This window comes from Cricetulus griseus, chromosome 5 (genome assembly GCF_003668045.3).
Source record: "Cricetulus griseus strain 17A/GY chromosome 5, alternate assembly CriGri-PICRH-1.0, whole genome shotgun sequence".
Lineage (NCBI taxonomy): Eukaryota > Metazoa > Chordata > Mammalia > Rodentia > Cricetidae > Cricetulus > Cricetulus griseus.
Window position 1 is genome coordinate 102130837 of NC_048598.1, and position 26095 is coordinate 102156931.

The 26095-nt window shown below is 57.7% G+C and overlaps 3 protein-coding genes across 4 annotated transcripts; 1 reads left to right on the forward strand and 2 right to left on the reverse strand.

The window, feature by feature from the left end:
* Positions 1–370: 370 nt before the first annotated feature.
* On the forward strand, positions 371–6925 carry Mfsd12 (major facilitator superfamily domain containing 12). The gene is made up of 10 exons (XM_027419232.2): positions 371–713; positions 3172–3382; positions 4004–4142; positions 4220–4405; positions 4937–5029; positions 5118–5210; positions 5584–5754; positions 5834–5928; positions 6416–6552; positions 6668–6925. The coding sequence occupies exons 1-10, from the start codon at positions 425–427 to the stop codon at positions 6688–6690; spliced, it is 1437 nt and encodes a 478-aa protein (XP_027275033.1). The 5' UTR covers positions 371–424; the 3' UTR covers positions 6691–6925.
* On the reverse strand, positions 5468–10404 carry CUNH19orf71 (chromosome unknown C19orf71 homolog). Its single transcript, XM_027419233.2, has 4 exons — positions 9011–10404; positions 7589–7827; positions 7394–7519; positions 5468–7195 (listed from the first exon to the last, which is right to left on the reverse strand). Exons 1-4 carry the CDS (start codon positions 9091–9093, stop codon positions 7023–7025), a joined length of 621 nt encoding a protein of 206 aa, XP_027275034.1. The 5' UTR covers positions 9094–10404; the 3' UTR covers positions 5468–7022.
* Positions 10405–10564: 160 nt separating this feature from the next.
* Fzr1 (fizzy and cell division cycle 20 related 1) lies at positions 10565–21466 on the reverse strand. Of its 2 annotated transcripts, none has more exons than XM_027419230.2 (14): positions 21236–21466; positions 14935–15041; positions 14710–14835; positions 14557–14620; positions 14282–14409; positions 14037–14119; positions 13760–13943; positions 13430–13495; positions 12867–12969; positions 12599–12783; positions 12106–12339; positions 11909–12013; positions 11401–11493; positions 10565–11305 (listed from the first exon to the last, which is right to left on the reverse strand). In XM_027419230.2, exons 2-14 carry the CDS (start codon positions 15001–15003, stop codon positions 11264–11266), a joined length of 1482 nt encoding a protein of 493 aa, XP_027275031.1. In that variant the 5' UTR covers positions 15004–15041; positions 21236–21466; the 3' UTR covers positions 10565–11263. The 2 variants fall into 2 exon arrangements, with proteins under 2 accessions (XP_027275031.1, XP_027275032.1); XM_027419231.2 differs by having other exon boundaries at positions 21224–21466.
* Between the last annotated feature and the right edge of the window lie 4629 nt (positions 21467–26095).

Sequence of the window (26095 nt, forward strand, 5' to 3'; positions counted from 1 at the left end):
AAGGATAAATTTGGTTACTCCCAGCACTCGGGAGGTGGAGGCCAGAGGATACGGAGTTCAAGGTTATCTTCTATTACACAGGGATGTCAAGGCCAGCCTGGCCTACAAGAGACCCTGCGTTAGAAAAAGAAACAAGCAAAAAAAAATTTAGTCAAAGACATAAAAACACGAGGAAAATAAGAGAAACAAACTTCGATGATGAAGGCTGGACTCGCACAGCGCGTGCGGCGTTAGGGCCGCGCGAGTGCGGCCCCGAGGCCACGCCCCCGCTCGCTGATTAGGCAGCCTGCTGAGGCGCGCATCTCTGATTGGCCAGCGTGGCCGTCGCTCCGCGGCTCCGCCCCTGGGGGCGGCTCCAGGGAGTGGCGGCCGCCGCGGCGCGACGCGGCCGGCTGCGGAGCCGTGGGCCTGCGCTGCGGTTGCGATGTCGCCCCCGCCGGGCGGCGCGGGTCCCGGTCCGCCGCGGACGCTGTCCCCCGCCGCGCGGCTGAGCTTCGCGGTCGGCCACTTCCTCAACGACCTGTGCGCGGGCATGTGGTTCACCTACCTGCTGCTCTTCCTGCACTCGGTGCGCGGCTACAGCTCGCGGGGCGCCGGGCTGCTGCTGCTGCTCGGCCAGGCGGCCGACGGGCTCTGCACGCCGCTCGTGGGCTACGAGGCCGACCGCGCCGCCTGCGCGCGCTGCGGGCCCCGCAAGGCCTGGCACCTGGCGGGTGAGCCGTCCCCCACCCTCCTGTCACCCGGGACCCCGTCTCCCACCCCGCCTGTCACCCGGGACCGCGTCCCCCACCCCGCCTGTCACTCGAGCCTGTCCCCACCCCGCCTGTCACCCGGACCCTGTCTCCCACCCGCCTGTCACCCGGGACCCCGTCCCCACCCCGCCTGTCACTCGAGCCTGTCCCCCACCCCGCCTGCGGGACCCCGTCCCCCACCCGCCTGTCACCTGGAGCCTGTCCCTCCTGTCACCTCGAGCCTGTCCCCCACCCCGCCTGTCACCCGGACCCCGTCTCCCACCCCGCCGTCACTCGAGCCTGTCCCCCACCCTCCTGTCACCTCGAGCCTGTCCCCACCCCGCCTGTCACCCGGACCCCGTCTCCCACCCCGCCTGTCACCTCGGAGCCTGTCCCCCACCCCGCCTGTCACCCGGCACCCGTCCCCACCCCGCCTGTCACCCGGACCCCGTCTCCCACCCCGCCTGTCACCCGGGCACCCGTCTCCCACCCGCCTGTCACCCGGGGACCGCGTCCCCACCCCGCCTGTCACCTCGAGCCTGTTCCCCACCCCGCCTGTCACACCCGGGACCGCGTCCCCCACCCTCCTGTCACCCGGACCCCGTCTCCCACCCCGCCTGTCACCCGGGACCGCGTCCCCCCCCCGCCTGTCACTCGAGCCTGTCCCCCACCCGCCTGTCACCTCGAGCCTGTCCCCCACCCTCCTGTCACCCGGGACCCCGTCCCCCACCCCGCCTGTCATCCGGGACCCTGTCCCCCACCCCGCCTGTCACCCGGGACCCCGTCCCCAACCCTGCCTGTCACCTCGGGACTCTGGCTCCCAGCCGTCCTCCCCACTGACTGCCATCCCGTGGCTCGCTTTATCCCTCTCACTTTTCCGGATTCTGTTCTTCCTGTGTCATCTTGGGCCATGTCGTTCCTTTCCCCGGCTATCCAGTGGTCTAACCTTCTCCTTCTGTCTACCGGCCTCCCACTGCCGCCTGTCCTTCACTCCTCATGCCCTGTCTGGGGTGGCCCTGCCTGGGGTCCCCCTTTGCCTGTAGTTTGGTGTGGACACTGGGAAGGCTGACCCTGGAAGTCCAGCCAGCTGTTCCGAAGGCTCCAGCCCTGCCCCTGGGGTGATTGCAGAGCCACAGCCCTGCCTCATGGTGATATTTTTGTGAGACAGAGCAGTGGCCTCTGGCTTGCTGAGAGGCAGCTGGATTTTCTAGTTTCTCAGGATGGTTCTAGGCTGTGGACCCAAAAAGATCCCAGGACAAGAAGAGGAGGGCAATAGTAGCCTGGTGTGGGCATTCAAGGCACAGCCTGGATACCTGTCATCACATTCAGAAGCTGAGGCAGGGATGGCTACTTAATGATATCTGGTTTTCAAAAAAGAAAAATACTCAAAAGGGCTCAAGCTGACAGCTTCTCCACGCTGCCACTCTGGCTGACCTGAACTCACTCTGTAGCCCAGGCTGGCCTCAAATTCAGAGAGTTACAGCATGCACCACCACACCTGGCAGATATATGAGCTCCCAGAACCAAATAAGAACTCTTAGGTTAACCGAGGCCAAGCCCCCTACCTGCAGTTGGCCAGCCCAACCCTGGCTGGACCAATGGTTAACCAGGCCCCAGAAAGAACAGGGTGTGGTGTGGTCATGGGAGAGAGTCCAGAGGCCACACGGCCCCCTGGGGCAGCCCCTAGGAATCTGCTTTGGTCCCCTCCTGAGAGTTGGTTTCATTTCTCAATCCAAGACATGTGGGGTGGTGAGGTCATCTCTGGGCAGGAAGGGGAAGTTGGAAACCCAGTGCCAGGCAGAGGAACAAGGCTCAGAGTCTTTTCTGGGGGTCCCAGTCTCACAGCCCCTTAAGTTCATCCATTTAAAGAAAATGTGTGAAGTGAGCTGGGTGTGGTGGCACACGCCTTCAGTCCAGCACTCAGGAGGCAGAGGCAGGTGGATCTGTGAGTTTGAAGCCAGACTGCTCTACAGAGTTAGTTCCAGGAGAGCTAGGACTGTTACACAGAGAAAGTCTGTCTCAAAGAACCAATAAATAAATAAATAAATAAAATGTGTGAAGGGACCCAGATGATGGCTTATTCCTTTAATCCCAACACTCTGGAGGCTGAGACAGGAGGATCAGGAGTTCAAGGCCAGCCTGGTCTATTGAGATACATTTTCTGCCCCTCCTGGTCGGGATGGGTGGGAAGGGCAGGATCTTGCACTCATTAGAACGTCCTTTTCTGGGGGCATGGAGCAGGATGCAGTGCCCGGTGTGTCCTGTCTTTTCTCCGTTCTAGTTGCAGGCCACTTACCACATCAGGAAGACTCCTGGCTCTTGCTGTGTGTACCCCAGTTTCCCCATCTGAGCGGAGAGAGGAGGCCAGAGCCCATCTGTTCTGTTTGCCTGCCTCTGTTGCCTCCTGTCACTCCTCTGTATCTCCCCTCTACCATCACAGGCACCGTCTGTGTCCTGCTGTCCTTCCCATTCATCTTCAGCCCATGCCTTGGCTGCGGGGAGGCCACCCCTGAGTGGGCTGCCCTGCTCTATTATGGACCCTTCATCGTCATCTTCCAGTTTGGCTGGGCTGCCACTCAGATTGCCCACCTGAGTCTCATCCCAGAGCTGGTGACCAGTGACCACGAGAAGGTGGAGCTCACAGCCCTCAGGTACTCGGGCATTGGGGATGGTCACCTAGCTAGGCGTCCCTGGGAAATTATCTGTCAGCTACAGCTGTGCAACAATTGAGTGCCAGGTGAGCCACAGAGGAACAATGTGAAGCTCTTGACTTCACACTTTTTTTTGAGACAGGGTTTCTCTGTGTAGCCCTGGCTGTCCTGGAACTCACTCTGTAGACCAGGCTGGCCTAGAACTCAGAGATCCACATGTCTCTGCCTCTTGCATCCTGGAGCTAAAGGTGTGAGCCACCATCACTCGGCTGGAACATGGCTATAGAATTTGAGGCATTGGCTTGATGGTTCTCTGAGGCTGGCAGAGTAGTCTGTGACCTAAGGCCAATGTTCTAAGGTCACCTTATTAGGCCAGGCCCTCCAGGGACAACCCCCACAAAAGAACCTCAGCTGACCAAGGACTTGTCTCCACATAACCCTTCAGGGAAGGACCCTGCAGTGTGGGACGCTGCAGGCTTGGTGACCATCTCCACCAGCCTAGGAAGATAGGAGATGGTATTCTGGATTTCTGATAGGCAGTAAGCATTTACTGAGCACTTGCTGTATCCCAGACACGGTTTCTGTGGACTCCCTTGTGCTAGATCAGGCCCTCCCCCACAGGTATGCGTTCACCGTGGTGGCTAACATCACGGTGTACGGTGCCGCCTGGCTGCTGCTGCATCTGCAGGGATCCTCGCATGCTGGGCAGGATATCAGTGTAGGTGACCAGCTGGGAGTCCAGGATGTGCCGGTGTTTCGGGTAAGTTGGGGCTGCGTGGTTGCCCCAGGGTCCCCAAGCCCATGGGAGCCGTGACTGACCTCTGCCGTCCTTTCCAGAACCTGGCCCTGATGGTGGTGGGCGTGGGAGCCATCTTCTCGCTGCTCTTCCACTTGGGTACCAAGGAGGGGCGGCGGCCCTGTCCCCGGGAGATGGAACCTGACGAGCACAGCCCCCTGGTGGCCCCCACAGCCAGGCCACTGCTGCTCTGGAAACACTGGCTGCGGGAGCCAGCTTTCTATCAGGTGAGAAGACACCCGGTACCACCAAAACCACCTAGAACCGACATCACTAGTGGATCTGACAGTCCGTGCCCGGGGCAGGCATTACTAATCAACCTTCTGTTTTATAACCAGAGCAGACATTACGAATCAGTTGTCTATAGCCAGGGCATGTATTATTCAACAGTCTATGCCATGTTCGGGGCGGACGTTACTGATTTCTATCTATTTCACTTCCAGGACAGACATCACCAATCACTCCTTTACTGAACTCTCAGGGCAAACTGATTTCTGTTTTATACTTAGAGCAGACATTATTTATTAATCACTTTTCTGTTCTACATGCAGGACACAGGTGACTGGTTTCTCATATCCCACCCACTGCAGACATTGCTAATCACACATTTCTTCCCTCCCGGCCTGCTGAACAGTCAGCTGTAATGAGTCAGTGCCCACTGTGGCAGTCTCAGCTTGTTCTCCAAACCCCTGACTGGTGGGAGTGCACTGGGTCTCCCACTGACCCCTGGGCTTGTCCCCCTGCTGATCCGCCCACAGGTGGGCATGCTGTACATGACCACGAGGCTCATTGTGAACCTGTCTCAGACCTACATTGCCATGTACCTGACCTACTCTCTCAGCCTACCCAAGGTGAGGTGGTGGTGACAGTGGGGTGGAAATGGATGGCCCCGCCCACCTGGGAGGCCCCTCTGGACCTCGACTGCCCCTCCCTCCGCAGAAGTTTATCGCCACCATCCCTCTGGTGATGTACCTGAGCGGCTTCCTCTCATCCTTCCTCATGAAACCTGTCAACAGGCGCATAGGGAGGAACGTGAGTGACAGGTGCCGCTGGGGGGTGGGCAGGGGTGAGGACACCCTCAGGGCAGACCCACACCCCTGGGTGTCAGACAGCAGCCTGAATCCCACAGTCCAGGCAGCCCCCAAGGTTCTCTGGCCCTCAGGCTGCAGCTCTGGAACCTTCCAGGCTGTTGCAGCCTGGCGGGCTGTGGTCAGGACTGCCTACCCTGCATGTAGAATGGGAAATTGATTAGTAATGTCTAACCTGGCTGTAGAACAACGATGCCTGTCTTGGGTGTGGAATAGGACACATTTTAATGGAGCCTTTCCTTGGGCTGAGGACCAGAGGGCACATGGTGCCCAGCGATGTGGGGGCCTGATGTAGGCCATGTCTCCTTCCTTCCTAGATGACCTACTTCAGCGGGCTTCTGGTGATCCTGGCCTTCGCAGCATGGGTGGCTCTGGTAGATAAGCTGGGCGTGGCTGTGTATGGGGCAGCTGTGCTGCTGGGTGCAGGCTGTGCCACTGTCCTTGTCACCTCACTGGCCATGACAGCTGACCTCATTGGCCCACACACGGTAGGGCTGGTGGGAGGAGCCTTGGGTGGCCATGATCTGCATCCTGGGCCTGGGCAGTGACCCTCTGTGTGTTCCGCAGCACAGTGGAGCCTTCGTGTATGGTGCTATGAGCTTTTCGGACAAGGTGGCCAATGGGCTGGCAGTCATGGCTGTGCAGAGCCTGCACCCCTGCCCGTGAGTTCCGTCCCTCAGACTGGAAGAGGGCACATCCCTTGTTTTGGACATTTATTCATTCAAGAAACACTGAGTTTCTCTTGAGCTGGGGGCTAAGGGCCAGGCTGCAGAGGACACAGAGCCACTTGGGCCCCTCACACTGTGGGCTCCTGAGCCACCCAGCCACCCGTACTGGCTCAGGACAATGCCAGCCATGTCCCTCAGGGCTAGTGTAGAAGTGCAGATGGGAAGGGGCAGTCTCAGGAATCGAGGTCAGGCAGGAGGCCTGGAGGGTTTCTGAGAGCCCGAACTGTGTTCAGGGGTGTCAGTATCATGGCAGGGCCCATGCTGGAGCCAAGGGACATGACAGGGCTGTGAGCTCAGGCTGCAGGGGAACTGTGTGTGTAGATCTAGGGTCCCCTAAACTTGAGATGGGAGCCTTGGAGGGCTGTTGCAGAGGACACTGCGGCCATTCCCAGGGACCCTCAGCCTGCCTTCTGTCCCCTAGCTCCGAGCTGTGCTGTAGGGCCTGTGTGGGCTTCTACCACTGGGTGATGGTGACCGTGACCGGTGGTGTGGGTGTGGCCGCGGCCCTGGCTCTCTGCAGCCTCCTCATTTGGCCCATTCGCATTCGAACCCGTACTGGTGAGTCTCCATTGGCGCAGCTTGGGTGTTGGGTGCAGGCTCCGGGCTGGGGTGGGGGTGGGGGTGGGGCAGGACCCGCCCTTCCCAACGCCGCCGCCCTACTCCTCATTTTCAGGGGACCCCAGAGACCGGCCCTGACCCGGCTCCCTAGGGCAACACGACGAAGGACCAGGCAGACACCCTAGTCCCCCGACCCTCCCTCCAGCTGCCCGGGGTCAGAGGCCACGCTGTGCGGGGGTGGACACCCGGCTAAGCTTGCTGGGCCCTGGGGACTCTGCCCAACCGTGAACTCAGAGGACGCAGCAGCCCGGAGCAGGCGCTTGCGGGGACCAGGGGAGAATAAAGCTCGGCCGCAGAGGCTGGAGGACTGACACCCAGGCTGTGTGTGGGGACGGTCGGTGGTCGGTCGCCTGGCCTGGCCGGGGACGCAAGGCGCGAGGCGCGAGGCGCGGGCTGGCAGTAGGGCTTTATCAGAGAGAGGGTGTGAAGGTCGGAGGCATCTGGCCGGTGGCCGGGCAGGGGCGCTGGCGACCCAGCTGCTTGAAGTCCTGGGAGGTGTAGCGTGGCCGCTGTGGCGGCGACAGGTAGGGCACGTAGTCTGACCGCCAAGGCACCGGTGCCCCGAACTGGTTCCTGTTGACCACTGGGGACAGGGAGTGGCTCAGAGGCTGGCACTGGGGGCCCTCCCGCACCCCGCTTCTCTTTCCCTGCTGTTGTGACACAGGGCCTCTTCAACTTTGACACCGTGTTGCCCAGGCTGCCCCTGGAACTCACGGATAGCCTCCTGCCTCTGCTGTGGGAGTGCTGGGGTGACCCGCATGCATCTCATCCCGAAGCTTACCGAATTCCTTGCCACGGATGCGCCTGTCCCTCCACGGCACGCACCCCCAGCGTGTGCCTGGATTGAGGTACTGCGCTGGCAGCGTAGGGTCCCAAAAGGCAGTCTCCCGCAGGCGCTGCGTGTAGGCTGTGGGGAGGCGAGGGCGCCATCAGCGTGGGGCCCACGGGTATGCGCGGTCGGGGATGCGACACTCACCGGACGGTAGGCCACGCTGGCGACTCTGGAAGCAGCCGTTCCAGCGCGTGAGGGCCTCGCGAAACGGGCTGTCGAGCGATCTGGGCAGCATGTACCAGGCATCGCGCGGTTCCGAGTTGGTCAGGCCGGTGAGCCACGCCTGGCCAGCTGCATCCTGTCCCATGGGTGTGAACTTCCAGCGCAAGGCCTGCTGTATGGACGGTGCCCAACGGGGGCCCTCCAGGGACATGTAGTCATTGCTGGAGGAGGATGGGAACTGAGCGCGGGCAGACACCCTGCTGTTCCCAGCCTGTCTCCCTGTCTCAAGTGTGTCTGCCAAAGCGCTGTGGCGTGAGGGTCACTCCATGTCTGCCCAGTGTCTCCTTCGCACACTTGCCCACCTGTAGTCATTACCCCATGTAGCCGAGGATGGCCCTGCTCACTTTTGAGGCAGGTCTCACTGTCAGTGTGGACCTGGCAGCAATCCTCCTCACTCAGCCTCCCGAGTACTTGGAATGACAGGCACTGAGCCTGGCGTCTGGGGGCAGGAGGGGACCTAGCCAGGGTCATACCTCACAGGAAGCTCCCACAGATGGTGCCCAGAGCAGGGTGCCAAGGCACTTGCCAAGACCCTTCAGTGACAGGCTTAGGAATTCGCAGTGGAGAAGAGGTTGTGGCCCCTACAGTTTTTTTTTTTTTTTTTGGTTTTTCGAGACAGGGTTTCTCTGTGGCTTTGGAGGCTGTCCTGGCACTCGCTCTGGAGACCAGGCTGGTCTCAAACTCACAGAGATCTGCCTGCCTCTGCCTCCCGAGTGCTGGGATCAAAGGCATGCGCCACCACCGCCCGGCATGGCCCCTCCAGTTTAAAAACCAAAACTAGGGCTGTGGTGGCTCCATGGCAGACCCCTGGTACTGTCTCCAGCACCACAAAAGGCTGGAGTATAAGCAGGCCTGGGAAATGGGATTTTCTTGCTGGATGGCACATTTCCACATTCAGCATGCTGAGGCAGGAAGATCTTTGTGAATTTAAGAATAGTTTGGTTTACACAGAAAGATCCTGTCTCAAATTAAAAAAAAAAAAAATGTGTGGCATGATGGTACATTCCAGCATTTGTGGATGGGGGCAGGAAGATCAGAAGTTCAAGAACATTCTTGGCTACATGGTGAAGCTGGGGGGGGGACGGGGACCAGGCACCCTGTTCCTTAGTGCAGACACCTGTCACACATACCATGAGCAGGTAGTGCAGGGAATGCCATTGTTGAGCCTGGTAGCTTCCAAGCCCAGTGATCTGAGGCTGGGGGCTTCCCTTCTTGCAAGTGGGGGTGTGCATATGCCTGAACCCCAACCTCTTGCATGCCTGTGACCCAGCCACCTTGGTTGCAGGTTACAGGGCTGGCAAGCTGGTGCTCAAGTGAAGGGAGATGCCAGACGCAGGGACCCACCTGTATAGAGGGGCAGGGAAGTAGAGTTCCAAGGTGCCCGAGGGGACAAAGGGCCGGGCAGCTTCCCGCCTCAGGTTTTCCATGTCTGCCTCTATGCTCCCAGAGGCTCAGACTACCAAGGCTCTAGGGCCATTGTTGACAGGAACAAAGGTGTCCCAGCAACAGTGAAGTGGGCATCCACAGTCTCCATGACTTCCTAGTGTGGGCCTGGGGCCTTGAGCTCCTGCCAGCTCCCTATGTGGGGACATGTGAATGTTCTACAGCTTAAGTCATGCCTGCATTGTGCCAGCTTCCTCACAGCCTGCCCTCTCTATCCTCTGGACACCCAGATGAAGGCACTGTGCTCAGCAGGGCTGAGACAGGCAGTGAGATCCTGCTTGTGATGGGCACACACTCTGAACCATCACACAGCCAGTGTGGAGGAACCTTTGAGGGCATAGTGCTCAGTGAGGGACCCAGACACAATGGCTGCATAGTGTGGGCTCCATGACAGGAAATGGATTCGAGGGGGCTGTGGTTGGGGCCTGCCTCTGGTCATAGAATATTCTGGAGTTAGTGGTGATTGTTACATAACTGACAATGCTGAGTCCAGCAGCCTGTTCATTTTATGATAGTACATTGTATGTTTTGTATATTTTACTACAATAAACAAATGTCAATACAACCAAACTCAAAACTGCTTGGTGCACACTCCACTGTGCAGGGGCAGTGCCTGTATCCAGGGACTAGGGTCCATCTGGGTCCTGTTTCCACAGCACAGACAGGGTTACCTGCTTGGCCCTCTCTGCTCTCTGACATGCTGACCCCAGCCAAGGCTGCAGAAGGGCACATGTGAGCACTGTGCTCCCTTCAGGACTGGGGCACACAGCAAGGAGGCCTCTGGAGTCCCCTGGACACTAATGACCCTGATAGGCTTTTCCCCAGGGACAGCAATGCAAGCCATGTGTGGGTAAGGGTCACACCCTCTGGGCTACATCCAGCTACTTGCAGTTCTAGAAGGCTCTGTGGGATTGGGTTCTGGACTTCCCCCACATCTGAAACCTGTCCCTTCACAAATTGACTATAGCGATATGACCTTGCTATGCCCTGCCCAGGCTCCCTACTGGTCCTTACCCTTAACACAGCTGGCTGCCCACAGGGGACCAGCCTCTGTGACAAGTGTGGTATTGGGGCGTGCAGGGCAGCAGACTTTTGGAGCCTCTCACACCACCCACCTGTGACATCAGAAATCAGAATACAAACTGCACCTAGGTCCCCTGCATGTCTGTGTCCCACCAGCAATAGGCAACAAGCAGCCTCTTGCATCAGCACACATCTGAGGGTCCCAATTGAGTATTCTTTTGGTGACAGGGCAAAGACCAGATTGTGAGCAGCAGTGGCTGAAACTCCTGCTGGGGAGCACAGTGCCCACTGAGGCCACCAGCTTGGGCTTTGCCTTTCAGAATCTCTACCCTAAGAACCTGACTCAAGGCCACACACCCCTAGCCCAATGGCCAGTGGCTTCTCCAGTCATCAGTGTTGGAACAAGGCAACAAAACACACAACAGACCCCAAGGCGTCACAAATACGTATATACACACGTGCACACACCACGGGCCACAGCCACCACACCAGGGATCTGCAATGTCCCTGGGTGAGGAGGAACAGCAGAGATGGGGTCTGAGGTCAGGGAAGCCTGGGAAGCTTTCAGAAGGCCAAGAGGAGGTGGACAAGGCAGATGAGGCAGCTGGCTGGGGAGAGGACCAGATGACACACATGGGGTTACAGGAGGCGCACACACAGACATAGGGTGGCAACGTAATCAGGATGTCATGGGGCGAGAGGCGCAGGTCCCCGCCAGTGCCTCCCAGGATGTTCAGGTTTGGTGGCACTGGGGTGGCCGCAGGGAGGGGCACAATGGCTCTGGTCCACAGGTCCCCAAGTGACACTGGGTTTGGGGGTTTGATGGGATCTTGGGCATCCTGCTCAGCTGTGTCCAATATGGCTCAGGCAGTGGTGACTGGGAGGTCTCAAGTGTCCGTCTGAGCGCTGACAGTCAGCAAGAAGGGGATGCAGCTGGTGGCTGAGGGTCCCCATGTCCCTGTCCCAGACACTGGCTCCACAGCTCACAACGAGGCATTTAATGAGACTCTGGGGTCTCCGGCCCGGCTCCCGCCCGCCAGATGTCTCTGGGGACTGCGGGTCAGCAGGACCATGCATGCTGACTGCTCCGTCTCTGCCCCATGGGGCTGCGCATCCCGCCCGCCCGCGGGTCTATCGGATCCGGGTGAAGAGGTTGAGCACAGACACGGATTCCTGGGAACAGGGAACGTGAGTGACTGTGCGCCAGGGTGCTTGGAGAACCCAAGGGGCATGATAGCAGGGTAGAAATGTGTAGACACCCATGTTACCTTTGTAGAGCGTGTTTTGCTGAAAACATTCCAGAACCGCAGGGTCTCGTCTCCGGCCCCGGTGACAATGGCCTCCCCATCAGGAGACATGGCCTACAAAGAGGATAGAAGAACCCTAGTTGTTCTCCAGCTACAGCAGGAAGCTTCCGAGATCCAGGCAGAAGCCAGGCAGGTACAAAGGGACATAGACTTTGGGCTGAGGGTGCAAGGCACACAAGGCCCCGATAGCAGTGGGTCTGACCCCTAGGTTCTCAAACTGGGCAAGACACAGCTGAGCCTACCAGGCAGCCAGGGACACTGATGCTTCTTCCTGTTGGACAGAGGTCTGGTGGGGAGGATTCCTCCACTTCCCACATCCCAGGCTGGGGGACACTGGTTAGTGGTGACTGCTCCAGAGAATAGGAGCAGACAGGAGGAAGACTGGGGGTACTGTTGTCATGACCCTTGGCCCAGACAGACGGAGATGAGACAAGCCCACTGCATGGAGCCCCAGGGGGCTGATACTCACCAAGTAAAGGACACGGTATGAGTGGCCAGTGAGCTTGGCCACCTGCGTAAGGGATGGGTATTTCCACACAAGGATCTGGTTCTGTGAGTAGCCATGTGTGCTCACCTAGTGTAGAGACTAGGTGTTAGAGTGGCAGGGACTTGGTGCTGTTCTGGGGGGACTCTCTTCACCCCCACATGCCCACCATGGGCACTCACCAGCTCGTTGGCATGCTTGGACCAGGCCAGATTGCACACCTGTGAGCCAGTGTCAATGCACTGGAGTGGCTGGCCTGTCAGGGTGTTCCAGAAGCGGATGCAGCGGTCGGCTGTGCCACCACCAGATGCCAGCAGTCCGTGCTGGTGTGGGGACCAGGCAATAGCCTTCACGGCCGCCAGGTGCTCTGTGTACTGCTGCACGGGGCTTACCGTCGAGTGGTTCCACACAAGCAGCTGAGGGAAGGCTGAGGCTGTGATAGGAGGCCACCCAGGGACCGGAGCCAGGCACACCCCCAGGTCAACTCTGGGGATGTGAGCTACATGTCCCAAGAAGATCCCAGAGGCCTTGAATACCCAGGCCATGACCTGTGCACCCCCCTCCCTTGGGGGCCTCAAGCCACACCCTTGTCCCAGGTTCTACTGTGGACCTAGCTGAACGGTGGCGACAGGGAGGTGGTTTCCTGTGGCAGAGCAGGAGTGACAGTAGTCATACCTTGTTGTCATTGCCCCCTGAAGCGAGTAGCTGGTGATCTGTGGACCACTTGAGGCCACACACCTCCTGCCTGTGGCCCTGTAGTCGCCGCTCTGACTGTAGGGGTGGTGTGCGGATGTCCCGCTGCAAAATCATTCGGTCACGGCTACCGGATGACAACTGGTCCGCATTCCAGGCTAGTGCCCCTACAGGGTGACAGGAGGAGGTCAGCCTGGGCCTGATCCAAGGCTGTGGACTGAGGGCATAGCTGGGCTGGCCAGGTCCTCACCCACTCTCGCCGTGTGGCCTTCCAGCACAGACAACTTCTTCCCAGCAGCTGCGTCCCAGATCTGCACGAAGCCTTTGTGTGTTCCTACTGCGACCAGGTTCCCCTAGGGTGACAGTGTGGCCAGCCGACCATCAGGTGGGTGTGGGAACAAGTCTGCCCATTTCCTGTCCTTCACTGGATGCTGGGTAGTCTCTGAAAGCTCATTTCTTTTGTTTTGCTTTTCAAAACAAGGGCTCACTCTGTAGCACAGGCTAGCCATACACTCAAAATGTAGCCCAGGCTGACCTCAAACTCAGGGCAATCCACAGGGAACCACTACACCCACTACACACTCCTTTGCTTAAGCCCTGTGCTGGGGCTTTCGTCACTTGTCCCAGTCCTGTGCTGGGGCACGCCTGCCACCCCAGCACTCCAGTCTTCAGTGAGCAGCAGTGCAGTCTCACAAAGAATGCTGAGGCATGGCTAGGAGGCGTCTGCCTGTGTGGCACTAGGGAGGCTAGCCTGCAGCGAAGCCCCTTACTCAGAGATCAGAGAGTCAGGTGAGCTCTGCCCTCCTCACTCACCCGCTCAGACCAGCCCACAGAAGTCACTGAGTCCCCTTCCACAGAGAGGTCACAGAGCCGGGTCACCTGTGGGCAGAAGGTTACAGTTAGGGGACAGGTGGGCTGGCCTGTGGAGGGGCTTGTGCCTCTCTAGTCACCACTCAGCCCGTGGGGCCAAATGGCACAGAGATGGGATCAGAGGCTGGCAAGGACACCAGTGTGCCTCAGGGCGAGGCGGGTGTGTGTCTGCGGGGAAGAACCGGTGGCTCTGTACAGGGTGCTCCCCTCCCCTGTGGGCTACACTGGCTGTGCTCACAGTCAAACCCCCATTGACGGTTCCTGGGCACTCACCTGGCTGGTGCACGCGCTCCACAGGTACACGCAGGTGCCCAGCCCCACGCTGAGCACGTTAAGGGAGGACCAGTCCACCAGGTTGAGGTAGAAGTCGTCCTGAAGCTCAGGCGCATCCAGCACCTTAAAGGGGATCTTGGAGATCTTGCGCGTGGGCTTCCGTGGTGACCGAAGCAGCTTCTGACTGCAGGGACACCAGCAGGATGCCATTCGCTGCTGCCCTCCCCCGCCAGGCCTTCGCCCCGCCCTGGAACCGGGGGACCCAGCCCTGGCTTACCTCTTGTTGCTAACAGGAGACAAGGAATAAGGGGACACGTCATTGCCATCATCAGGACTTGAGCGCTTGCTGCTGAGGGAATACTGGAGGCAGAGACACCATGCTGAGTGGCTGCTGTGGCATCGGGACTTGGGAACCCCAAATACCCCCAAAGCTGACTCAGAATGGGCTGGAGGTACAGAAAGACAGAACAGGTCCCCCTGAAAGCCCCTTCCCTCAAGGGCTCCTGGCTGCCCCTGGCTCACCGTGAAGAGGCCCTTGTGCTCGGGCGTGGACGGCTGCAACCGCCGATCTTCTGTCTGCGGATCCTGCACCTTCTCGATGCCCGCGCCCAGCAGCTCGTTCTTCAGAAGCGCAGAGTAGGCCAGGCCATCTGTAGGCAGGCACAGGGCAAAGGCAGGGTTGGATGTGTCTCAGGGGGCAGGGCCTCAGGAGGGTGGAGTCAGTGGGGGCAGGGCATAAAGGGAGGCCAAACTAGCTAGGTGGGGCTTGCGGCCAAGTGGGCGGAACTGACCCTCACCTTTGCCATTGTCTGAGGTGGCATCCTTGGCCTTGCGGTTCTGGCTGGGGGACTTCTCATTCTCCTATGGGAGAAGAGCTCATGAGGGGACACCGCAAGGAGGTGCTGTGCCCACCTCAGGGTGACAGGCCCTGTGCCCTGCCCAGCGCTCACGTTGATCCTGTGGAAGTTCACACTCCAGTTGGCCCCGGCCCTCGAGGGGATGAAGCGGTCACCATGCTTGCTGGGTGAGGATACTGGGGAGTTGGCTGGTGTCAGGGTCCTCCGCATCTCTGAGACCTGGGAGAGGGTGAGGGATCAGTTGCAGTGACCCCCAGGGCAGGTCCCTCAGCCCATGCACAGTGCCCTTGTGTTCAGGGGCAGGGGTCTGTCACTCACACATGGCACTGTGTTTTCATTCTGGATGATGATCTGTCGCAGGAGCCTGCGCTCATAGTCCTGGTCCATGGCGGGCAGGCGGGGCGGGGCCCGCAGCCGAGGGCAGCCTGCAAGGCAGACAGAAAGTAAGCATAATGGCAGCCCAGGCCCCTCAAGAACATAATAGGGAAGACAGGCTGAGCTGTTTTGTAAATCTTATTTTGATATATCAACCCCTGAGATACAACCTTCTTTGTACCAAAGGATAACCTTGAATCTTGACTGTTCTGCCTCAGATGTATGTCACCATGGCCAAGGACTCAGCATCCCTTAGTTGGGAAGTGGGTGCATGTGTGCCGACTCAGTCCCTCGAGTGCTCAGTGCTATTGTGGAGGTAGGGCCGGTGCCAAGCCACAAGTGTGTGCATGTGGGAACTGGGGACACCAGCCTATCAGCAATTGGGGCAACTGTGACCCATGACTCTTGGTGCCCACTCAGACACCATACACTTGAGATGCCAGGGGCAAAGCCCATACACAGCACTTTGCTGAGCCCACGGGCTGTCCAGGATGGCAGGCGATGGGGCTAATGCTTGCTAACACAGGACCAGGCCCTTGGCCTATACACCACGTGGCTTTTATACGCCATGGCAGAGACACAGAAAAGGCAAAAGGGACAGCACCCAATATAGAAAGCTCCAAGGCTTTGCCAACTTCTTTCTCCATGTCCCCCTGGCCCAGGCCCAGGCCCAGACACTACAGCATGGGCTCAGGCACATGCACGCACCATCGCCACCACAGAGTCCCTCTGCCCAACACTGAGCCTCCCCTTCCACTCAAGGTTGAACATACTGAATACAGAGAAACACAAAAGGCAGAAGCAAAAGACTGGCTCCAACATCCTTTTCCAGAATATTCTCAAACCAAAGTTTGGTCCTCACTCAACATCAACTCCCCAGCCTTCCTGGAGCCTGGCATTCTCTGGGCCCCAGTCCCTTAAACAGTTGAAGGAGCCTGTGCCCCAAGAACTGTACTATATTCCCAGATGTCCCGGAGATGGACACCCACATGTGGCCTGTACAGCTGCAAACCCATCCACATCTGGAGCGCTACCCAGCCATGAGCAGAAAGGCACCAACACGACCAGTCAGGGTAACAGAGACTGCTTGCTCAAGGCACTCCAGTGTGGAGCAGGCAAGAGATGGAGGCTGGCGACCAGCTGCACCCAAGGCCCTGGCACCACCCCTGCCCAGGCCCAGCAAAGCACCAGGTGTCTTCACTCCACTCTTCCCTCTGCCACCTGCCCTGCAATTACACATGGGGACAGGGTGCCTGAAGAGCTGGGCCGTGTGAGTGGCCCAAGAACAGCTGTGGTCAGCTCCTGTAGCAGTGCCCATCTGGACACAGGGCTCCTCATTCATGTGTGGCCTTAAATCAGATGGCCCATAGAGCTCAAGTCCTAACCAGGGCCTGTGCTCCCAGATACCCTTAGGAGGAAGGGTAGGGAGTTCCCAAGGACACAGGCTAACAAACAAGCCTGTTTCCCAGTTTCCTGCACCGCCCCCTGTGTTCTCACCTGTATCACACCCCCCCCCCCCCGTGAGACACACCTATCTTGCTTGCTCCCTGTGCAGACATGCAGCTCTGGTCAGACCCTTCAAGAGTCCCTCTTAGTAGGTGCATGGGAAGACCCTGGGCTCTTCCTGGGTGTGTGGGGAAAGGACAGGGGGACAACACCTGCAGAGCTGCCAGCCAGAATGGACAGAAAGTGCCAGTCAGTAAGTAGTGGCTGGCATGACAGAGGCAGAAGTGGGTACATGACAGGCCCCAGCTGGCCTTCTCCTGCTCAGCAGCCTTTCGGCCACAGGAGACAAGCAGAGCAGGTCTTGACAACTCCCATCAGCTAAGGACCCCCAGGGTACTGCAGCTGCCCTAAACGCCTGGGGTCTGACTGAGTCACCTCACCTAGCCTGCGGGAACACCCCTAGTCCATGAGTCCACACCCCTTCATTTGTTCGTCCGGTGGCCTGCTGCTCGCAGCCATCCTGTACCAGCTGGGCAGACCAGGTGGCCACCACTGTCCTTCAGAGCTGGCTCATGGGGCTCTGGTGCCCTGGCCTGAGAAAAGAGATACCTGCCACTGAAACTGGGTCCCTGTGTGGCACACTAAGTACCCAGATCCACTACAGGAGGCACAGGGGCTCTAGTCTCCACTCATGGCACACCTGTAGCTCTCCCAGTCACCACCATGCTGCGGCAGTGTGCAGACCCCTGGAGACTCTGGTTTTAGAGGACTTTTCCCCAGGGCAAGGGACCCAGCACCAAGTTCTCTCCTAGTCCCTGGCCTCCAGTCACCATGCATGTCCTTCACAATGGCTCTAGGGACAGGAGAGGAACAACTTGTCAAGGGCCACAGTTTTGTTTTGTTTTGTTTTTTTGAGACAGGGTTTCTCTGTGGCTTTGGAGGTTGTCCTGGAACTAGCTCTTGTAGACCAGGCTGGTCTCGAACTCATAGAGTTCCACCTGCCTCTGCCTCCCGACCACCAACGCCCGGCAAGGGCCACAGTTTTGAGGACACACCCAGCTACAGCTCAAGGAAGGACAGGCAGTCCAAGCATGCGTGCCCCCATCCCTAGCAGAAATGAGGGAAGCACTTATTCAGGCACAGTGACATGCACCAGGGATGCCACGGCAAGAAGCTTTTAGAGTAGAACACTGTCTGGAGGTTGGAGTGATACCTTATGGGAATGGGGTGGCCTTTGGGATGATGGGAAATTCTAGAATATAAACACATGATGGCCACACCACAGCCATTTAATAAAATGTGAGATGTGAGAATATTACTTGCATAAACACATAAAATCTGAAAAAAATAAATTAAAAAAATGAACTTTTTGGGCTGGAGAGATGGCTCAGAGGTTAAGAGCACTGACTGTTCTTCCAGAGGTCCTGAGTTCAATTCCTGACAACCACATGGTGGCTCACAACCACCTTGAATGAGATCTGGTGCCCTCTGCTGGTGTGCAGGCAGAAGACTGTATACATAATAAATAAAATCTTAAAAGAACTTTTCAAGTCAGACAGTGGTGACGCACGCCGCACTCGGGAGGCAGAGTCAGGTGGATCTCTGTGAGTTTGAGGCCAACCTGGTCTCCAGAGCAAGTGCCAGGACAGCCTCCAAAGCCACAGAGAAACTCTATCTCAAAAAAAAAAAAAAAAAAAAAAGAAAGAAAGAAAGAAAAAAAAACAAGAAAGAAAGAAAAGAGAAAGAAACTAGAGCTTTGGGGGTGTGGTGCCACCTCCCATATTTTGTGTCAAGTTAAGTGTCAGGTTAAGTGCCAAGCAGGAGGCTGAGGCAGGAGAATCCTGTCCTGAATTTGTGGCTTTGGAGCTGGAGCCCACTACAAGGGAGCAGCAGAGGCTTGGAATCCCAGCTGCACACAGAAGCTGCCCGAAGGGTGGTGGATTCAGGGCTCACTCAAGGAAGCAGGAATCATGGGGTGATCCTGCGATTTGCCCCTCTACTCAGGGATCCTCAGAAGACTTTGAATCCTGATCCCCTGACACGACACAGAAAGTCTTGGCACTCCAGAAGCCTGAAAATTAAACCCTACCTGGGAGAATCCAGGAAACAAATGGCAGGCCTGGACATGGACATGGTCCCCTCGATGACAGACCAGTCTCTCTCCCTCTCACATGGTTCTTGTTGCTATACAGCCCACACTGACCTCCAACACTCCACTTTCCAGCCTCAAGCTCCCAAGGCTTGAGGCCTCCTGCCCCTGTCCCAGTAGGCCCCACATCAGCAGGGCGCTTCTGGAATTTTAAGGAAGAAACAGCAGAGGAACACCCCAAGCCTGCTCATTGACAGCCAGGTCCTTCCAAGTCCCTGAAAACACAGGTCTGTAATCTCAGCTACTGTTTGCCTGGACAATCTACTAAGATCTTGTCCCAAAATAAAAAGGAATGGCTGTGGGGGTGGCCCCCATGAGGACCAGAGCTCAGATCCCCAAAACTGTCATGAAGACTCAGGTGCTGCTGAATACACATGTGTCAGCTAACAGAGACTTTTCTCAGGGGAATAAGGAGACACTGACAGGGTGGGGCACATGACATCCTCTCCTCTGGCCTCTCTGTGTGTACCTACACAAACACGCATGTACACCATACACACTATACACACACACCAAGAAAAGAAAAGGTTTAAGGAAATAAAAGGGGCTAGAAAGATGGCTACATGGTGAGGACGACAAGCAAGGAACCCTGGTTTGGTTCCCAGAACCCATGTGAGGTACCTGCAACAACTACAGTTTAGGACATGATGCCTCCTCGGGCCTCTATGGGTACTGAATGCACATAGTTTGCATATAGACAAGCACATGCTAGTGCACATACAACATACACACATACACACAAACACACACACATAAAAATAAACATAGCTTAGGGTCAACGAGATGGCTTGGAGGTAAAGGGCACTGGCTGCTCTTCCAGAGGACCTGGGTTCAGCTCTCAGCACCCACAAGGTGACTCACAATTGGAACTTCAGTTCCAGAGGATCTGACACCCTCTTCTGGTCTGTCAGGCACAAATGTGTGACCCAGATATATACACAGGAAAAATATCCATACAAAAAAAACCAAAAATAACAAACAAAAAAATCCATTACACATCTTTTTTTAAAAGGCTGTGGGCACCACAGTCTAAAAGAGCAGCTGGGGCGTAGCTTATTGATGAGTTAGTTATTTACTGTCTGGCGTGTGCAAAGGCCAGGAACTCCATGCCCAGCACCAGGGCTCCTGCAGTGCACATTTAGCTCCTGACCTCTAGTACAAGGAAGCAGAGGGCTAGTACTGGCAAAGAGAATACGCCCTTGACACAAGCTCCAAGACCATGGCCCATATGACTACTGGGTTAATTCCTCAAGTACCAAGTACACCCTGGAGATATCCTTCTGGAACCCCATTAACATTTGCAGTACCTGGTAGGCATGGTGGCGCACTCCTTTAACCCCAACACTCAGGAGGCAGAGGCAGGCAGGTCTCTGAGCTCAAAGCCAGCCTAGTCTACACAGTGAGTTCCAGGGCAGTCAGGGCTACATAGAGAAATTCTGTCTCAAAAACCAACCAACCAAACAAACTAATATTTGTAACACCTGCCATCCCAGCCAATGAGAGCCAGACACACCAGACACCCTTTCTCTCCGAGCCCTGCTTCACTGGGGAATCACACTCATTTCAACTGCAGGAAGGAGCTGGGAGTGGGGTTCAGGAGCCAGAGGAACGAGGTCATTGCTCCACAGGACAGGTATGGGACCTGCTTCCCACCAGGTGCCCTGGACTAGGAGTGAGGATGGGGAGCATGGAAGGAAGGCCTTGGGGTCAGGCTTATGATGGGAGACAGGAGGGCAGGGTGATTTGAGGGCTCAGTAGGGGACAATGGCTTTGTGTCAGAGACAGAGGACAGAGGGGCCTGGACTTACATTTGGAGACACAGAGAAGAGATTCAGACCTGAGAGGGCATGCGGTGGTTTTGGGGTCACAGACTGTCTGGGGCTTCTAGACAAGCCTCCCCTGAGATAAGACACCTGAATGTTGGGTGAACCACTGTGTTATGTGACAACTTTAGTTGTACCACAATCCCAGCCACTGAGTGACACCCCATCACCCCCACCCCTGCACAAGGCCATATCTGAGACTTCTGGGCTTTGACTGCAATTTTATGAGGGGGACTAAGATCTGGGAGTTCAGTTTGGATGTAGGGAGTGTCTGAGGCAGGGGGATTTGGATTTGGAAGTCAGCAGGGTGTAGAGGGATGGTTGTAGTTGCAGAGTTAGTTCTGAGTAAGCAGCATGCAGAGAATGTCCTAAATTTGAGGTAATATAGCTCAAAAGGGTAAGAGAGCTGTGGTGGACAGGGTGAGGTCACCCAAGACAGACTGCTCTGGGATGAAGGGCTATGACTGAGTTGTGTGGTTTTGGTGAAAGCAGTAAGGGGTGACCGGGTTTGGGGTGCATGGAGTTAGGAGTCGGGGTAACACGGGGCCTGACCTAGCGTAGCAACATGTGGAGTGCGCGGATTTGGGTTCTGGGAAGGAGTGCTATGATGGACAGGGCGAGGTCAAGGCGAGGTCGCCGGGTGCGTTTGCACTCTGGGGTCTGGGCGGCAGCACGGGTGGTGCCCGGGATGCGGGTCAGCACGGCTCGGGGCGGGGCTCTGGGGTGGAGGGCTCTGACAGACACGCCGAGCTGGCGGGGTGGCTGCGAGCCCCGAGAAGGAAGGGGTCGGCCTGGGGGGCGGGTCCCGAGTCACCTGTGTCCTCACCTGCCTGGCTCCTGTCGCCAGCCGGTTCCCGCCGGTCTCAGGAACACGCCGCGCCCACTCGAGGCCCCTCCGCTGCACCAGGCCCCGCCGCCGCAGTCACGGGAATCCCCCGGCCTCCGCGGACGCTAATATGGCGGCACTCGGCAGCAACCCGGCTCCCTCCCTCCGTCTGTCCCGCAGGGCGCGCGCGCACCCGCGACCGGCCCCGCCGCCGAGCGCATCCTCGCGCCTAGACCACGCCCCCGCACGCAGGCGCGCTGAGTCTCAGCAGGCCACGCCCCCTCGACCGGCCCACGAGTGCCGTCGGGGTCTTCCTGAAGAAGCCACACCCTTAGTCACGCCCATTCCACGCTTTGCGCGGCTCACCCGCCAATCCCCTGCCCGCTCAGATAAAACCACGCCCCTTCGAGTCACCAAGCACCCCATGACCACGCCCCCTAAACCGTCACCACGCTGAGTCTAAAAGCCACGCCTTCTAGACACGCCCACTCCGCGCCGGGCTCCCGCCCACCGCGTCCAACTGCGCCTGCGCGCTGCGGCGCGGTGCAGCTCGGGAGTAAGGGCGGTCCTTCAGGATTCAAATCAATACAGGAAGCGCGGCGGCACGCGTTGCCGGGGGCAACCGCTGTCGGAAATGAGGTTCAGGAAGACTGGAGTGGGGAAAATAAGAGGATGACTCGGCGCTAAGGAAGGCGTGGCTCCTGTTTGGGGAAGACCGCACCGGCGCTGTGCGCGCGCGCTAAGCATTGCGTGCTGTGTTGATGTTTCGAGATAGCCCGTTTCTAGCCAGGCTGGCTCGAAGTGGAAGCCATCCTCCAGCCTCAGCTTCCCAACTGATGGGATGACGTGCGTGTGACAAGAGCCTGCCCCGGCCCGCTGAGGACTCCCAGAAGCCCAGTGCTGACAGCTGGAAACACAGAGGGTGGGCGAGCGAGCCCGGGTTCCTGACCACACACACACACATACACACGCGCGCACACATGTGCACACACACCACACTTGTGCACACGCGCACACATGTGCACACCACACAGGTGCACACGCGCGCACCCCACACACCCCACACATGTGCACACACGCACACACCACACACGCGCACACAAGTGCACACACAGCACACGCGCGCGCGCACTCGCCACACACCTGTGCCTCCTGCTGGCTAAATGACACGCAGTAAACACACACAAGTGTTTGAGAAGTTAGAACAGACATGTAGGGGGAGGGTGAGCTGGGGGCTGAGCTCAGCGGGCAAAGGCCTGGGGTGCAATCGCAGCCTGACCGACCGCTCCTCCAAAACAAGACAACTGCATTGCCAGGCTTTGCTTTGCAGGACGCTGAGCGGGCTGTGAACGGGACACGCACGGCCAGGAGCACACACACACACACACACACACACACACACACACGCACGCACGCACGCACGCACGCTGCGGCTCTGATAGGGTGTCAACAGGTGGACCCAAAGGACACAGTGCTCAGTGCGAGACCCAACCTGGGTGTCGGGGGCTGCAAGGCTCAGGGCGAGCTCAGGGAGAGCCAGGCTCAAATGAAAAGGCGAGGGAGCCCGTAAAGTTGCCTGTGGCCTCACCCGTGACCTCCACAGCAGCGCCGCAGCAAGCTCACACACACGAGAATAAATAATAAATACAACCGGAAAAACAGCTCGGTGGCCATGTCTTGCCAACATGAACGAGGTTCTATGCACAGAACCCACCCCCAAAAAATGAACTAAAACACACTTTTGGACACATTCTGTAGATCACTGGCCTGGCAAACACACATACTCACAGCTCTACGCAAACAAAGCACATCTGAGTAGGGGCAGAGGATCAGGACTTCAAAGCACCGGATGGAGAGGCGCTCAGCGGTTAGAGCGCTGGCGGCCCCTGCAGAGAGCCCCCCCCCCCCCCCCCCCCGGTTCCCAGTTCTGGGGATCCGGCACCCACAGGGGCCCCACAACAGCCTGTGACTCCAGTTCTGCGGATCCGGCACCCCTTCCGGCACCCGCGGGTACTGCACACACGGGGTACAGCCCCAGGGCCTCTTCAGGTACAGACTCACGTGGACACATACATCCACACAAAATAAACAACTCTTTAAAAAACCCAGCCGGGCGTTGGTGGCGCACGCCTTTAATCTCAGCACTCAGGAGGCAGAGGCAGATGTGAGTTCGAGGCCAGCCTGGTCTACAGAGCTAGTTCCAGGACAGCCTCCAAAGCTACACAGAGAAACCCTGTCTCGGAAAACCAATAAATAAATAAACCAAAAAAGAAAATCTAATATATTCATATGTATTATATGGGGCTGGGCAGCGGTGGTGCATGCCTAGCACTCGTGAGGCAGAGGCAGGCGGATCTCTGTGAGTTCGAGGCCAGTCTGGTCTACAGAGCAAGTGCCAGGATAGGCTCCAAAACTACAGAGAAACTCTGCCTCGAAAAGCATATATATATTTGGTTTTTCAAGGTGGTTGAAAAATATTTTGATGATGTGTCAAAATTTGTAAATTTATACTTTTGTTATTATTATTATTATTATTATTATTATTATTATGTTTTGGTGGGTGGCAAATCCACAGCCACAGGCCAGGAGTTCAGATTCCTACTCAGGGTCTCTGAGATGGCTCAGCAGACACAGGTGCTTGCCACTAAGCAAGGGACCTAAGTTCGATTCTTGGATTCACATGGTGGAAGGGAGAAGCTGACTCTTCCCGGTTGTCCACTTACCACACGGGCATATGTGCTCCAACCATAAACATAATCAAATAAATACAATAAAACACCAGCACCAACTAGCCAGTGACAGTGACGACACGGGCTTGTGATCCCACAGCTAGGGAGCTGAAGTAGGAGGAGCCATGGGCGGCTCAATTTATCTACAACAACAAAATCCACTTTTTTTTTCTTTTTTTAAGATAGGGTTTCTCTGTGTAGCCCTAGCTATCCTGCAACTTGCTCTGTAGACCAAGTTGGCCTGGAACTCAGAGATCCACCTGCCTCTGCCTCCTGAGTGCTGGGATTAAAATAGTGTGCCACCTCGCCCAGCTAAAACCCACTCTTATATGGAGTAATGGGGCCACAAGCCAATGACTGCTACCTAACCAACACAGCTGGTGAAGCAGGAAAATGCCTACAGGAGGAGGTGGGTCCGGTAGGCACATGGATATTGGGCTTGTGTCCATCATGGACTCATGGTGGAGAAGCTGCGGAAGCTGCTGGGCCCTGAGCAGCCCTTCCTGGTATCAGTTCCTCCCAGGGTGGCCTGGGCAGCATGCCACCCTGTAGCCCGAGCAGCACCAGCCGTATCTGCTTCCTGCACCCCTGGTCCCTCGCTTCCCCTCTGCTGATCTGAGGGCCAGATCACACCTGGCAAGCGTTGCCGCACCCACAGCCCTTTCCGAAGTCTCCTGTAAACATGAGCTGGGGCTGTGCCCCTGGCAAGCAGCCACGTGTGTGATCTGCTTTTTCCCTGTGTGTGAGGTCAGCATCAGGTGTGCTCCCCAGGTGCCCTCCATCGTGTTTGGAGGTAGGGTCTCTCACTTAGGCTGGGGTCGCCCATTAGACCAGGCTGGCCGCACACAGCATGTCACCTGAGGAGCCAAAGTTCAGAGTGCTCAGGAAGTAGGTGTGATGGCTCTGGTCTGTGAAGCCCCTGCTCGCTCAGGAAGCCAGCCCCGAGAGTGCCATCTCACTTCCGTTTTCCAGCCCAGGCAACTTGTAGCCCATAGAAGGATGGCCGATGAGTACAGCGGAAGTGGAAGTGGCTTTCACCTATTTTCACTGTATTGTTTGGTTTTTCTTTGTTTATCGAGGCTGGGTTTCCCTGTGCGGCCCTGGCACTCGCTCTGGAGACCAGGCTGGCCTCGAACTCACAGAGATCCGCCTGCCTCTGCCTCCCGAGTGCTGGGATTAAAGGCATGCGCCACCAACGCCTGGCTGGGTTTTTTATTTAAGAAATTTAAATTCCGCCGGGTGTCGGTGGTGCACGTCTTTAATCCCCCAGTTCTCGGGAGGCAGAGGCAGGCGGATCTCTGTGAGTTCGAGACCAGCCTGGTCTCCAGAACGAGTGCCAGGACAGGCTCCAAAGCCACAGAGAAACCCTGTCTCGAAAACACAAACAAATCTGAAACACGGATTTCACGCGCGTGTCACTGTGAACACGACGGTCTGGCCCGCGGGCCGGAGATGGAACTCCTGTCGTCACGTTTGACTGCGAGCGCCCCCAACCGGCGAGCCGCCTCCTAACTCCCGGCCCACCTCCGGGTTCTGGTGGTCGGGGCCATTGGCCACGCCTCCTTGGTGTAGCCCCGCCCCGAGCCGCGCTCACGCTCTGTTGGTATTGGTCGCCGTTATCCTTTATTCAGAATTAGCCAGGTGGGCAGTCGGAGAGAATCTTCTTCCGGAGGAGCACCGGAAGTCGCTTCTCCGGCTTGAGGACGGCCTGATCACGTGATCGCCAAGATGGCGGCGCCCAGGGTTCGCTGCGAGCTCCGCGGCTGCTGACCGGTTCCGGCGTCCGCGGCGCTGTCCCCGCGCCCCCACGCGGCCCGAGGCGCCCCCCGGGGCCCTGGGCGATCCCCCCGCCGTTAGGTGCTCGGTTTGACCCGGGCCCCGCCCGCGCCTGCGCGCCGGGCAGTGCGGCCCTCCGGCTGCTGCGCCTGCGCCGGGCGGCCGCGCGGGGACGGCCCGCTGACATCGGGGCTCAGCCCGGCTCGCCGCAGCCCGTCAGTCCTGTGGCTCTCTCCGGGCGAGCTGGGCGTCGTCCCGCGTCTGTCCTGGGCACAGGCCCCGGGGAGGAGGGCGACCGGGTACCCCACCGCGCTCAGCGCCGCCGAGGGCTCGGTGCCAGGTCCGGTAGCAGCAC